The 15,979-nt window shown below is 39.3% G+C and overlaps 2 protein-coding genes across 2 annotated transcripts; one reads left to right on the top strand and one right to left on the bottom strand.

Moving 5' to 3' along the window:
• Positions 1 to 5: 5 nt before the first annotated feature.
• On the top strand, positions 6 to 10,741 carry USP30 (ubiquitin specific peptidase 30; the record flags this gene model as incomplete). Its single annotated transcript, XM_009581810.1, has 12 exons — positions 6 to 33; positions 945 to 1,127; positions 2,416 to 2,519; positions 3,386 to 3,484; positions 4,223 to 4,265; positions 4,531 to 4,625; positions 5,374 to 5,433; positions 6,561 to 6,647; positions 7,252 to 7,332; positions 8,384 to 8,603; positions 9,273 to 9,381; positions 10,477 to 10,741. Coding segments are annotated over 12 exons (1,374 nt in total), but the record flags the coding sequence as incomplete, so codon positions are not given.
• A 3,134-nt stretch (positions 10,742 to 13,875) lies between these two features.
• ALKBH2 (alkB, alkylation repair homolog 2 (E. coli)) lies at positions 13,876 to 15,379 on the bottom strand (the record flags this gene model as incomplete). The annotated part of the gene is made up of 3 exons (XM_009581809.1): positions 13,876 to 13,897; positions 14,730 to 15,035; positions 15,181 to 15,379. Coding segments are annotated over 3 exons (527 nt in total), but the record flags the coding sequence as incomplete, so codon positions are not given.
• Between the last annotated feature and the right edge of the window lie 600 nt (positions 15,380 to 15,979).

Below are 15,979 nucleotides of genomic sequence, written 5' to 3'. Positions count from 1 at the left end.
GGCCCATCACCGAGAGGAAGCGGCGCAGGAGAGGTAACGGGGGGCCGAGCGGCCGGCAGCCTGCCCCGGGCGCGGGGAGCACGGGAAAACGGCCCCGGGAGCCAGTCCTTGGGTGCGTTTCGGATTCCTCTGAGCGCCCTCCCCGATGTGGGAAACGCAGCTATTTTTTTTATTATTAGCTTCTGTAAATTATTTTCTCTTGCTAAAGATAAAATTTTGGTCTCTGTCCTGTTTAGAAATGTAACAAATTAAAAAAATATGCATTGAACAAACATGGACTTTTGTTAACTTGCGTAATGTATTAATTGTATCGATTGACATTTTTCTAAAATTGTGACTCATTAGACATTTTTGGTTCTTGCTGAACTGCTGCAGATAATGCACTTTATTTTGCATTTTGGAATGCGAAGTAAACGTGTTCTTACTGAACACAAGTGCAAGAGGAGTGAAAGTCTCGTGCTAAGCCGAGTTGTGCAGAAACACTTATTATTAATCCCTGGCAACCCAGGAGTTTTCATAACAATGTACTAATCTGAGCAAAAGAGAAAGATTCACCAAACCACGCTGAGGCGCACGACGGCGCAGCAGTGACCTCGCGGCCTCCTCTGCACTTGCTCCTGAACTTCGGATTGGAACCAAGGATTTTACCGAACGTGTGGTAACTTGCTGATAATCTTGAACCTTAGTGTTGGTGATAGAAATCCCTCCCTGTCAGGAAAAAAAGAGCATTTTTCAAAGAAATTTTAAGAAGGTTTTCACAGTGGTGTAAGTCTCAGAGACCACCATGTATATAAACACTTTACAGTATGCCGTTGTACATACCAGGGTCTTCTAGTTTTCATTGGGTGCAAGTACCCAATAAACTGAAATAACTTAACTCGCTACTGAAAATAGCAAGGTTTTCCTACACTTCATGGTGTAAACTCTTACACTTCTATTTGCAGGGCTTGTACCCGGCCTGCTTAACTTAGGAAACACCTGCTTCATGAACTCTCTGCTGCAAGGCTTATCTTCCTGTCCCTCTTTCATCAAGTGGCTGGAGGAATTTACAGCACAATACAAGACAGACCAGAACGAGTCCACTGGGCGTCAATACTTGTCACTTACTTTGCTGCATCTCCTAAGAGGTACTTTAACATTTTCATGTTGTGATAAACTAAGAAGAAAACATTTAGCATAAATGTTATCGTTTCTAGCCTCCTTTCCTAAAGAAAGGAAGATCATGTGGTCTTGTATTCTTCTGTTTTTAATTTCCCTCTACTGACTTTGAACTCATTGGCCAAGTTCAACCCAATTTCACGGCGGGGTAGAGATCCAACAGATATTAAGTTACTGTACCAAGCCTGAACAACGCAAGGCCCAGCTGCATGTGTCCCCGAAGCTGTTTGTTTCTTGGGCAACAGCTGAAAAGTTTTAGGTTTTGTTTGACTTGCCTGGCAATTGAGAAGCAGTGGGCGGCCAACCCAGCGTCGTGCACATTGCTCCGAAGAAGCCGTTTGCCAGTAGGTTGAACAAATCGAAGTAGAGGGCAACAGTGGTGCTGAAAATGTGGTTATGGAAGCCGTTGCCACAGGCTTTAATGCATTTGCTGTTCACAGAGTATTAATGGTTAAAACAATATGAATATGGACTCAGTATAATTGAAGAAATAGGAAAATCTTATCACAGTTAGATGGGCACTCAGAATTCTATATAAAAGAAAAAATATGCATTATAAAATAATTTAAGCATTTTTTCCAAGCTTACTATTTTACCCATATGGGTAAAAAAAAAATATGGACTATTAAATGAGATACTTTGTATGATGTTGGATGCAAATATTAAAGCCTCTAAGTCCAGTTTGGTAACCCGTTTCGGACTTGCCCCTGTGCTAAATTCGTGCATCACTTACATCCTATTTAAGCACTCAAAATGTTTAAGCAATTTCTTGGCTCTCCCTGGCTTTCCTCACAGGGCTTTGTTTTAAAGGAAATCCATTGGAAGTTTCCCTGTCTCAGGATACTGTTCATACTAAAATTGTGCCAGTTAAGCATGTACCTTTAACTGATGTAAGGATGATGGGGCATTAATACTAGGGTTTCTGTGACATGTAAAGTACCAGTTTTTACCCAATCCACTAGTAAAAATTTGTCTTTTCAGATAGTGTTTATTCTTTCTGTATCAGTTAGTTGAGAAACCTTTAAATTTGCATATGTATTAGATGAGGAGAATGTATGCAGCCAGTTAGCCTGAGTCAGGTGAGAATGGTAATTAATACATACTAGTTTGATTGTCATTGTCTACCTGTCTTAATCAAGAATAACTACTGTAATCAATTATATGATGCTTAAGTAGCATAAAGTCTAAAATAAACAGATTTGTGTTCTAACTGTTCTTTGTGGCTCCTTCTAATGTTTTTAAATGCAATGTCTCTAGCTTTATCCTGCCAAGAGGTAACAGAAGATGATGTCCTGGATGCAAGCTGCCTGTTAGAAGTTTTAAGGATGTACAGGTGGCAGATCTCATCATTTGAGGAGCAGGTGATTGCAGAATTCAAGTTAGACTGCCTGATATACACCTCAGTGCTTAGATACGGAATAACAGAAAATTGAAGCTGTGGTACTAATAGCCCCGTGTGTCAAATCTGAATCTTTGCTGTAGCGAAAAGTTTGCTTTAAAAAGTGAAGGAAAACAACCATGTGATTGATGAATGGTGTTTTCAGTTTGCTTAGACATTCGTCATGGAAACCCTGGCTGCTTCAAAACCTCATACTTAATTACCATCAGATTTGGTACAATGGAGCCAGTAATATTAAAATAGAACGGATACAGCCCTACATTCGCTATAGATAATGGGTCTATGCTGATGTGCCACGCTGCTTCAAGGGACTAACTTCACTAACACTTCCAAATTTAGTTACATGTAACATACAAGATTTCTAATTCTTGTTTTCAGTATTTTCAGCCCCTAAGTAAGTGCAGCTGGCTGATTAATTTGATTAATTATCTCACCCATGAAGTATGGTTCTATCTTTTATGTTTCAGAGCCAAAGCACACAGCATAGATTTCAATTATGCTTGTATTGAAATCAAGGAAAGCAGGCATTTGTGCATTCATTTTTATTTTTTTCTCCAAGTATTTTAGTCTCTTTTGAGTTTATACGGCCCAGAATATTTTTAATAAAGTGTGCTGTTACGAAGTTCACCTTTATAGAAAAAGCTTTTTGGCAAAACTGCAGCAGATGCACAAATGATTACTATTAACACATAAGCTGGGCTCTAAGCAGTAATTTTTCCTTTAATTTCCTACGGCAATGATGTAGTCATATGTGTGTCAGTACTCCTGGCGTATGTTTTGATGTCTTTTGGTTTTGCTTCCTCTAAGTCTTATGCCTCTATTTAATAGGATGCTCATGAACTATTTCATGTCCTTACCTCCTCGTTAGAAGATGAACGAGATCGTCAGCCACGTGTGACACATTTGTTCGATATGCATTCGCTGGAGGTGACTTCTTTACCAATGTTACTTCGTTATCAGGAGAAGTTTCCGTTGTTGCCTAGATTCCTAAGTGTGTCAAGTACATAGCGTCTGTTTAGAAACTGAAGATATTTTCATTATATTAAGAAAGCTGTTCTTTAGTACTCTGATAGAAATGAATCAATAGGTCAGGCAACCTAAAGAATGAAAAATGTTTTTTGTAAACAAATGTATTTGAATTTACAGTGATCCCACTTTCGTGAGGGCTTTTGCGTTCCTAAATCCATTAAATACAGGGATTGAAATACTAGCACAGTAGTCCATCTAAGCAGTTACTCGTATCTGTAAGAGTTGACACATGAAAGAGGATTGAAAACTGCAAAATGGACATTTATGGAGTAGTCCATTTGGAGGTGAAATTTATCTTATCCTCCAGTCTAGTGGTAAACTTAGTACAGATGGAAAGTTTCTGCCTCTTTTTGTGTAAAATATATACAAAAGGTTAATAAAAATCTCTTCAGCTTTTATTTCAGTACTCTGAGGCAGAGAATTCTGCAGATTAATTATTCATTATATTAGAAGTGTTCATTTTGTCAGTTATAGTTGCATACTAGGTCTTTTGGCCTTTCTCAAATATAAAGAGACACTAAAACTCCGACAATTGTTCTAATGTCAGAAAAGCATATCAGGGATGAAATAAGAACATATTTAATACTTAATGCTTTCTGAGGTGGGGTTAATGAAATCTTTTATCTTCCTCTGTAGCAGTCAGAAATAACCCAAAAGCAAATAAGCTGCAGAACAAGAGGTATGCTTTTTTCCATTCTGAAATATGAATATTCGGTCATAGTGTAGTCACTTTGTTTATTAAGGGAATAATATTAATTACTCTTTTGTCTGTATTGGACTGAAATATATCTCTTCAGCTATAAAAAAAACATTAATTATTTGTCAGTGGGACAGAACATGTTTTAGAGCAGTTATTTTTCTTACTGTGGGCCAAAAATGTGGAATTGTAGCGATGAACACGGATGTACTGAAACTAAAAGGACAATTTCAACTTTGTGTTTCAGGGTCTCTTCCCCCTGTGTCAAACCACTGGAAATCTCAGCATCCTTTTCACGGAAGGCTGACCAGCAACATGGTTTGCAAACACTGTGAACACCAGGTATAAGAATGTGTGTCTCGTAGTGCGTATACATGAAGAAAGGGTGCCTGACATGCAGAGTGCATTCTGAAACCATCATCCCTTGTTTCTGATGTAGTTGGTTTAAGGTTTCCAGGACTGACAGCTTAGACTGTTACTTTTTCAGGTACTTATTATGGCATTGATGATCAACAAGAATGTATCACTAAATATACTGAAGAAAATTAAGCGTGATCCACTTTGTGGGGATAATAGCTGCCCTATCAGACAGAATAATAGCTGTCTTACTGTATTTAGTATTCAGTACCACAGCAATCATATACTGAAAATCCACTCACATGGGTAGCGTTTTAGGAGTAGCTGTTCATTCAGCACACACTATTGAGATTGCACATAAAAAGCCAAATTAAGTTGCAGTCCAGTTATCCAGAGTAAGGAGATGAAGCTAACCTGGATAAAGAAAAAAATATAGAAAGTAAATCTCATTTGTAGATCAAACCGTAAAAGTATGTTTAGTACTTTTACTTTTCAAAACCTTGCAAACAAATTTAAGTGAGCAGGGGCAGCTTCAGCAGAAACAGGCTAAGTAGCACCTTGTGTACCTAGTGTTCCCTAGCACCGTGTTTGGGAAAGCGGGTGGTTTTGACCCTATTCCACCAGATAATTGTGGACAGCAGAGGGCATATGTTCATCTTTTATGAGGTTGGCTTTTTTTTTTTCGACTATCATAAATTTTAGCTCACTGGTTATGTGAAATATTTTCTTGCAGAGTCCTGTCAGGTATGATACCTTTGACAGTCTCTCACTGAGTATTCCAGCAGCTCTGTGGGTACGTATCCCTCGCTGACGCATGATCCAGCCAGTCTGCCTATTGCCTTGTCATAGCTTTACCTTCACTAGTGCCTTTTTGAGATGCTACAGCCTAAGTGTAAATAAGTAGCTACAGTTTATTTTCTTGCCTTTTTATAAATGATCCTGTTGTGCTGATACAGTACCTTATCACTAATGTATTGGTGCAAATTACCAATTAGTACAACAAGCATGACTTTGTTGATGGCAATAGAGTTTTCTGTTTCTCCTGGCAGAGTATTTGGTCCTTTCTGTGTAATTTGAACAGACCAGATCATATCCTGAGGGCTGTTTCTGGCAGTCTTGGAAGGTGACCTTCGGGTGCTCTGTCTCTGTGGTGGTAGTACACAAGTTGCCTAATACCGGCTTTTGGATGAAGTGATTTCAACTGGAAATTATTTCCGTTTCCTTTTGGCTCTCTGAAAAACTTCGAATGACAAAACATTGTAGATTTGGGGGCCAAAATGTGTAGGACATTTTTGAACTATAAAGGTTTGTTACTTAATGTGTGCTAGCGATTTGTCTTTCCAGACAAGTAGCAACTACTTGCACTCATGGAAACTCTGACTCGTTACCTACACAATACACTCTTGGACAGCTAGGATTGAGATTTGGACACACGTTCTGCTATTTGTGTTTTATTTTATACCTTCATTGAAGATTATGCCCTTCATACGTGGCAGTATGTAGTACAGTCTACAAGAAAGGATAGGAAGGAGTGCCTGAATTCAACTAAATGCTATATTTCTCCTATGTAGAGGGTCAGAGTGCATAAAGTGACCCATGAAATCTGGAACTTTAGAGAAAAATAGTAACAGGGCGAGGAATCTGTAGTTTAAAACCCCACTAAAGGAGTCACACAGGGAGTCACAGCTATTGTACTTACATACAGGCTGCAATGTTTTCCATGTTTAATCCAGGCTAAGGAAGAATTCCTATAGTTAGTTACATTATCAGTGTTCTATCCTCAAAGCCATTTAGTAGTTTTCTCAAGAAATAGATCTGCAATATGTCTTCTGTAGGAAAAAATTATGAAAAACCCTTTCACAAAATTAAGTGGTATGCACCCTAAAATTACTGCAGATAACTTTGGTTTTTTGTACTAAGGGTCGTCCTATGACGCTGGACCACTGCCTCCATCATTTCATCTCCTCTGAATCTGTAAAGGATGTTGTGTGTGACAACTGCACTAAAGTATGTAATTTTAATTTATATAATCTTCTAGCTCAGTTTTAAGCCTGCTGACAGAATTATGGCTTCAGTCTTCTATGCCTTTCTTCGTGACTTCAGAAAAGCCTCTAGCCTGCCTGGGACTTCTTATATTTGGAGTTCTTATCTCACAGAATATTTTGAAGCTTTATTTTTTACTAATATTACAAAATTTACAAATATTTTATTCTGTAATTACCAGGTATTATTTAGATTATATTTGGGATAATTTTTTGTTCTGGTATTTTAAACAGTATTTTACAGTTGCCTGTAATTTGATGGTAGCACAGAGCCAAAGTGTCTTGTTTGAAAACCCAACAGAAATGGTATATGACTACACATAAACTTGGAGACTGGGCTTGTTCTGTAAATGCTTATTTCTGCTTGATTTTGGTTTAGAATTCTGATCCATTAGGATAGGCCAACAATCTTAAGAAAGTTCCTAGAAAACTGTAGGTGTAATTAATGTACTGAGCATAGTTCTAGATAGACAATTGTTTTTGTCTGCAGTGTGCAGACCTGCATCATTAGGTGTAATCTGATACAGCAAGTATTTATTGTGGCTTTATTTTTTTCCCTTTGATTTCAGATTCAGGCAGAAGGGACTCTGAATGGACAGAGCATAGAAAACCAGAAAACAACATTTGTTAAGCAATTAAAGTTAGGAAAGGTGAGGCAAGCTAACCCTCCAAATCTATTTTTAAATCCTATTATACAGTAATTTCTTTCTTTGATCTCTTTGCTTGATGTCCACTTCTTGGTATTAGACTTCTTATGTTGTACTTTAAAAAGTAAGCTCATTTGTCAAATATTTGTAGGCACTGAGGCCTCAATTCAGCAAAACATCAAACTCTATAGCTTAAAGAATGTGAGTATTCTACTGTTATTCAGCAAAACACTTAAATGTGAGTTTGGCTCAGTGGCAGTTCATATGTCTTGCATTAATTCTTGATTTCCTTGGTAAGTGAAGTGATTCATGAATACAATGTTTGTAGGATCTTTAGCAATTGCACGTTTCAAAGAAATTAAAATGTTTTAAATACAGCTGGTTTAAACAAGTGAATATGGTGCTAAACATCAGATGTAGTTTATGTTAGAAGCTTTTATTATTTTCTGCTCTGTAATCATATAATGCAGAGGACAACAGGGCACTGGTCTGTAATTAAGAGCCTCAGCTACCATTAATAATATGATGTACTTATTGATAGAGGTTAACCCTGGCATGACATTGAATGTCAGATATTTATAACTACTTGACCTTTTTTTTTCCCCTGGTACTCTCACTGTGCAAAGCCATAACTTATCGAGTATTAGCAAATGTCTTGCAGTAACTCGCTCCAACAAATTCCAATCCTCATTTCTACCACACCGATCAACAAACTAAATGAGATTGACAGGTGGGCTTTTTAGGAACACGCATGTATTTTTATTGATTTTTCTTCCATTTGGAGAAAATGATTAACATTAGCTATCCTACTGCCTAGTGAGCGAGCAGTAGTAGCATTAGCAGAAATCTCGAGAGTTGTTAGTGTCATGTTTTAGGGATTCTATTGTCAATAAGCTTACACACAGATAGAGTAGCACGTAAGGGAACAGTTCAGTGATGTATTTCCTTATCCACTAGACTTACCAGTTCAGTTAGTATGCTTTTAACTTGAACAGCTGTTTCTCTCCATTTAAAATGTATTTTGACTCTCCTTTTCTATGGAATATTGCTGAAGCTCCCGCAGTGTTTGTGCATCCATCTGCAAAGACTGAGCTGGTCAAACCAAGGCACTCCTCTGAAACGTCATGAACATGTACAGTTCAATGAGTTCCTGATCATGGACATCTACAAATACCGCATTCCTGTTCATAAATCAAGCCAGAATGAGCTGAATCAGAAAAACTCTGAAGAGACAACACCTGGAACAAAGGATGGGATAGCAGTAAAACCTTCAGGTACTTATTTTGAAAATAAACTCCATCAGGTATTTCTACGTTTCAGTGATAAAACATTCTAATCTGCAGAATGAACATAAGAGCAGTATCTTTATTTGGATCTGTGCAAAGAGGACAGGTAGAAATCCCTTTCCCAGCAACCATTAGGATACACTGTTCAAGTTTACAGTTCAGTTTTGATAATTTAATTTGTTCGTACTAAATATTTTAAAAACTTACAAACAAAAAAATCCCAGATAGCATAGAACTCACATGTTTTATGTCCAAAGGATGAAGGAATGTTGAACTCGGGAAGTCCTAGGGATTATCTTGCTAGTGATCTCTTCTAAGGCTTCAGGACAAGCATAGAAAGAATGCTGGGAATGGTGACTTCTTAAAAAACAATTAGAAAATCTAGCTGTAGTAGATCTGTCATTTAGGCAGCTCAACATTCTATTTAGTTGGGATTTTGTGAACATCGTCATTTTCATATTTGTGTCATGTAAAAACAATTACCACTGTCTTTGGATATTATACTATGCATCTCTTAAGGGATTGTGATATGTAATGAATTAAAATAATACCTTCATATTCTGTGATGAAAGGTACTGCAGGAACAGAAGCACTGTTACTAGCAATACTAATAGTAGCACTTAAGTTAAATTACTGAATGGCTGCTTTCTCTTGCAGATGCGGAACAGCCATCTGGTACTAAACCTCTCTTTATGAATGGTGCCTGCTCCTCTTCATTTTTAATGTCCGCGGGAACTTTTCCACTTGCTGCATTCCCTGAATGCAGGTAAGTTAGAGACTTCTGTCCCTTCAAATTATGTCTTCCTTTATACTGTCTTTATTATGAGGCTGCATAGTAACAGAATTTAACATCTATCCTAGCTCCTGTGCACAAATGTTTTGCTTTTCTCTTGGCCGATTTTTAGTGGTTATCTTTGGCTCCATTTCTCTCCTAGAAAAGGGAGCAGAGCATATTACAAGCAAAACTCAGAATCTCCATTCTCTGGTTCATGGTGCACTAAATCATCCTTCTGAATAGCCATAATCTTATTCTTACCGTTTTCTTCTTCTTCCTTCCTGTCATTTTTCCTCTTATTCTGATTTTAAAACTACTGCAAGAAATCCATAAATTTCTTACAGATTTTTTTCAAATATTTTATTTAACAAGCTTGATTTAAGTTGCAGCTGCCATGATTCTACTTAGTAAATCAGCCTTAACGCTTCTCCTGGTAATCCGTTTTCTTGGCCTTTGAGAACATCCACTTATTTTCACGCCAGTGACCAATTCCATACACCACTTCCATATACTAGTTCTATACCACTTCTTCTATCTGCCATTGCGTATTTTCCCCATGGGGAAGACAATTCCCACAATCACTGTATGAAATGAGACACCCGGAAGCATTTTGTGCCAAATGTTTGTTATGAAGACAGTTGTAGAGCAACTCCTTGAAAGTGTGTCCTTTGTTATCTGTGGGTTACCTGCTGCAATTTTACCTCGTTTCAGTTAAAAGCACATTCTTCTAGAATAGCTTTTCCGTCCAATAACGGTGCTTTAAGAACTAAATAGTGCCACATTGGTAGGTTTGATGGAAAACGCTGTTGCAAAATTCAATCAGTTATGCTGTACAAAATGTAGTAGCCCTCTGTAGCATAAACTTTTAAAATGAATGGTTCAATTTTCTCAATAATAGAGTAAGGCAGCACTGCAGTGAAGACTTGGTATACAGAAAAGTAATTGCAAGGCAGTATGTCTCTTACAGAGCCGTCTATTTGCTCTAAAAAGAAATGCAACCGAAGACAAAGCAAGTGGGGCTGCTTCTGGTATGTGTGTGATCCATGAGGGCTGCTGACCCTTTCCTTTTTCTCATTTGTCCTTCAGTTCCCCTGTATACCTTTACCGTCTGATGGCAGTTGTAGTTCATCATGGAGACATGCATTCTGGACACTTTGTGACTTACCGCCGCTCTCCACCTTCTCCTAAGAACCCACTCTCTGTCAGCAGTCAGTGGCTATGGATTTCAGATGACACCGTTCGCAAAGCTAGTTTGCAGGAAGTCCTTTCTTCTAGTGCTTACTTGCTTTTTTATGAGCGTGTTCACTCAAGGGTACAGCACCAAAGCTTGGAGTTGAGGGCTGAAGAGTGATTAAGAGAGCAGAAGAAGGACAAAAACTGACAAAATTCCTTTAATGAGATCTACGTTGCACCTCCTGTCTGTTATGCAAATAACCCACCACAGGCCCTTTAACTTTCCCTTCCCTCTATGGCAACGGCTGGCTCCTGCTGGGAGTTGTGTTTTGTACCAAAATTACGCTACCCAAAGTTGGTCTGCTAATGCTGTGCAGTCCAAACTGTATCTGTAGTAGAGAAGCATTTATTCTGTTAGGTACTAATTTTGTCAACATCACAGCTCTGAAACAGACTTCCCAAGGCTGTTTCCATGTTCCGACATGTATGTAAATTTTCAAAGGGAGAGGCTTAATCCTATATGTTTCACTGCAGATGTTTCTGAACAGGGGAGCCCCAGAAGCGGTTGATGGGAAGCTACTGTTATCAAAGGCAATGACTTAAGAAACGAAGTGCCTTGAGCTTATTTGAATAGCAACATTACCATTGTCTGAGTCCACTGCATGTCCATTGCGTTCTGCTAAATGTCTCAAGATGATGGAATGAACTACTAACGGAATCAGATTTCTCTTGATATCCCAGCAAATCAATAAAGTAAAGCATCTCTACGTAACATGCACGATCCAAAAAACAACTTCCCTGTTCACGTCATTTTCCTAATATTTTAGTTCTTTATACATCATAGAATTACTTCTGCTGATTCAAAGTGCAGTTTCCCTTTTCCAGGAGAAAAGATGAATTTTTTATCTATTAAAAGCCAAGACCCTGATTCATTGCTCTGTATCTTTGGAATATAGCTGAAATTAAAAGACAGAAGCGTTTGCTAGCCATCAGTATTGTAATTTCCTTCGTCACTCTGAAACTGTTGAGTACGGTTGCTTGTAGTATCAACTACAACTTTTAATGCTGTGATTTCAAGGCTACTGTAATTAGTGTTCTAGATTTGCCCTTCCTATTTTAATGCTGAAAACTGCCATTTCTCATCAGCCATTCAGATACATGCTGTCTGGCTTGCAGTTGAGCTTTAGAGCTTGTACCGGTTGTGATTGTGAGCCGAGATGTATAGCAACCCAAGCATCCTTGTTAAGTTAGAGTATACACGATTGAATCAGGACTGGTGGGCACTTACTTGTCTTGTGAAGTAGTACAGCAGTCTGAGAAGACTGGTGTCACTGCATTAGGTACACAGATTGCCATATAAATAGAATGCTGCTCTAGATTGTTTGACGTGCAAAAAAAAACATCCCAAACAAAGGGAGGGAGAAGCAGCAAAAATTACCCTTTTGACTGCTTTTAAATTATCAGGAATAAAGTATGTAGGCTATTTTTAGCTCTTTTCTATCCTTGTAAGCTTGGAGGAAAAAAATAATTAATCAGACAGGCTTTTTCAGTGTAAAACAGCAACTAAGTTTTCAAATGGTAACAACTGTCTTAATAGTTTTTTATGGCAACTTTGTACCTCATATATTCATATTGCTGCCCAAAGCTCATAGGCATTCAGAGTTCCTTAACGGGAGGCTCAAAACCAGCCAAAATAGGAGTGATAATAGATGTATATGAAAAACTATTTACACAACTCATCATTCCAGAGTATGGATCTCAATTCCTGCTCCAAGTAATGCCTTTAGTCTTTATAAATCCACCAACGTACTAGTTCCTGAGAAGTCTCCCCGTCCGTGCTAGGCTAGCAGTAGCATGGTTTTAACCTTTTTATTTTAAGTTGCGGAAAAACAACAACAAAAACAAAAAACCTAGAAGGATGCAAAATGCCAAAAATGCCCAGGCCATTGAACTAAGACCTAACAGACTTACAGAAGGTAAAAGAAAGCCCTCCACTCTGGGCAGCATGGGTGTGCAGTAGAAGCTCTGTAAAGCAGCGATGGGTGTCACCTAAGGAAAAACATCATGCAAAGCATCTAGGTCCAGCAGTTCTACCGTTTGTACCTCAGAACTTCAAAACATTTCCACTGCCAGCAGTGTATATTCTGCAATGCCTATTCTCAACAGGGTCTGTTCAGAGTTTTTAACTCTGAATTTTTGTGAAATTCATCTGAACAGGTCACTTTGTTTAGAAAGCAGTAATGCTGGAGGTGGGTCAGAACACATGCACACAATGGACTAAGTCTTAAACTCATCAGCTTGTAACAGGGACATAAAGCCACATATTACTGCAAGCTTGCATGTTCAATATGTTTTTCTTTTCCTTTTGCATAGAGCTGCTTTCCAACAGGGACCAGTTTGATGAGAATGAAAGCACAGTTGTGTACAACACTGATTGATAAACTGCTCAGTTTCACTCAGCTGCAGATCTGCTCAGAAAGCTTCCTCAAGGGCTATAAAGATGAGGGTTGAGTAGTCAGCATTTGTTCTCACTTTCCTTGTTAGGAAGGAGTAGATGGTCTTGGCTTAGCCCTCAGTGTGAGGAAGGAAGCAAAGTGTCAGCACCTCGGTTCTGGTCCTGAGCTGTGCTAGATGCTCCCAGCTTACTGTGAGCATCAAAGACCTGTGCAGGTGTTTGCCACCCAACCCTCACCTTTTGAAGTCATTGGGCTCTGTGCAGGCGTGAGGCTCATCAAACGCTTGTTACTCACAAGCTTCCATGGTGGAGAAGGTGTTAATAAAACGTAAAAGGTTAAAAAACATCAGGTAAGATCTCCAAGATGACATCTCTGTGTTTGAATTATTCTTGTCTTATTTTGTGCATTATTTAAAAATGTATGATATTATAGTCAAACCACTGCACTGCTGTTTGAAATTGTGTTTTCACTTCAGGGTATTTTTGTAACTGTACAGTAGCAATAAAAACCCAAACTTATTAGAAAAAGTAGCTGTTCACGTGTGGTAATGCCTTGAAACAAAGAGCACTTCACATTCTCTGGATAAGAAGCATTCATGCAGGAGCTCTTTGTGCTACATATAGCATTTTCTGATAGTGGCAGTGTCTAAACAGACATTTAATTCCGTAGCCCTAATGGGCCTACCGCTGAAGGATAGAGCCCATCACTAATTCAGATGCTTGTAGCCTGGTTACACAAGGATCAGTTCACTTTATCAGGACTTACCATTGCTTGATTCTGCAAGACCTGTTGGTGACTTTGGATGCTCTTTCCTCGTTCCAGCAGGATTCACTGTCAGCATGGAAGGTGATGGCTTTCAGGTAGTCAGAATGGAATCCCTAGGGATAATTATTTAGAAAAACAGACACTCTCAGAAGTTAAGCCTTTCACGCTGCATTGTCCATATAAATGGTCCAACCCAGTTGTTCCCCAAAAGGTCATCTTACACTCCCTGGTTTCTGTACAGACAAAGGACCGAAGGAAGAAGAGACCCTCTCCCTGTGTGGTAGCACCTCGTGCTTCCTCCTGCCCCACCACGCTACTGACCTAAAGAACCCAGTCGCCCATGTCAGCAGAGGAATATAAGCAGACAAAAGTCATAGTGACTGTAAAGCATGCAGCCAGCCATGTTGCACTTGCTATATTCATATCTTAGTGCGCCTCTTTTTCATGTCAGTCTCATTTGTATTTTATTTTTAAAAAAACAAGCAAACCATAGCTCATTGACGGAGCATACAAGAAAGTGTCACCTGTTGAACAGTATCAGCTTCCAGGCTCACTCTAAATTATTACATCTTGTATTTTATAGCATTTATAAACTATTTCACTGCTATCTGAAGGATATAGAATATTTTGATCTTTTCATAAAACTGGCTAGATTAAGATCAGTTGAGAACAAACTTCCTCCTGAGCAACACAAGGGTATTACTCATTAAAAATATGTATCAGCAGGACTACAGCAAAGTTTCACAGAGAAAAAGTATTCTTGGCATTCAAGATCAGTAGCCGCAGTCTTTATTAGCAAGTTACCAAGTACGCTATCTCCTCTCATGGTTTAATTTGTTCATCCGGTACCTTGGATCATCAAAGATCGTGTTTGAACGAGAAACTGACAGAAAGCTTCTATTTTCAGAGACAAAAGACCTGGTGCTTGATTGCTGAGTATTTCACTTCTTGGCTATAGTCATCACTTTCCGAAATGTGAGGTTGATTCTAGGGGCAAGTACTCTCTTGCGGGTGGGCAGGCTGTGGTACCAATACACATTGGTGGGGTACTTCATCATCAGCAGGCTACCATGGGCTAGCTGCAGTTTGATGGGCTTAATGTGGCGCGTTGCGTTTTTCCCTCTGGAATCACAGTGCCTGAAAACAAAGTCCCTGCAAGCTCCGAAGGACACAGATGCAATCGGACTGCGTGGAACCAGTTCTCTCTCGTCATCTCGATGTTCACCTATGTGGTCTCCACCATCTTTGTATCTGTACACAGAATAGATTAGTTAGTTCTTCTACCAATCCAATTAAATGAATGTCGAAACAACTCCTCAGTTGATCTGTCAACAGTGTTGCACAAGCAACTTTTCATATGAACAAGCTGCTTGATGCAATTGGAAATCAGACATACCTGTTAATAAGAACAAAATTAAAAGTATGTCCTGTGTCCAAAGTGATGCGGTCTCTGATACGGTTGAGAACTGGGATCCATGGCTTAGGAGAGAAGGTAACGCCCGAGTAAGTGTATGTTAACTCCGGGTCTCCATAGGTTACCTGCTTCCTTGGAATGTCATGCCATTTGCCAAACACGTGCAATCTCGTCATTTCACCTGTTTAAACAAGAAATGAGAAGGATCAAAACCAACTCTGTGTTACCTCTGCAGTTCACAGTTTCAACATTCTCCTTGATTTGGAGCTTCTGTGAATCTCCAGTGGGACGACAGAAATGAGGAGGCTTATGACAACCCAAAAGCTGCCATCTGTGTTGAAGTGTTTCTGTCCCAACAAAGCACTTAACACTCAAGTTTGACACTGCCTTACAAGCCCCCTTGAATGGGATGAACAGGACTAGCACCCCCACCATATTTTGTTGTTGAATTAATATGACCGGGGATATCTCATACACTACATCCACCAACAAATTCCTGTCACCCTTCCAAGACTACGCCGGTTCTTTGGAAACATTAAAATGTGAATGAAACTGTTTGGCACACGCTTCAAGCTAAGCAAAACCCTGCAGGATCAGACCTGTGCTTGCACTTCACTTCGCAGGGCCTGACTTGGCAAACACCAGGCACTTGCAGAAACCCCTCCGCCATCTGGCAGCTCTGCCCAGGCCACGGGAATCATTCCGGGACTCGCCTTGGGCAAGCCGAGCAGGGAAACACTTCAGCGGGCGGGGGGCTCCCGGGGCTGGAAGCCGGGTCCCC

This window comes from Fulmarus glacialis, unplaced genomic scaffold, assembly GCF_000690835.1.
Source record: "Fulmarus glacialis isolate BGI_N327 unplaced genomic scaffold, ASM69083v1 Scaffold49467, whole genome shotgun sequence".
Lineage (NCBI taxonomy): Eukaryota > Metazoa > Chordata > Aves > Procellariiformes > Procellariidae > Fulmarus > Fulmarus glacialis.
Note: the sequence above shows the minus strand (reverse complement) of the source record. Positions and strands in the feature narration are given on the sequence as shown.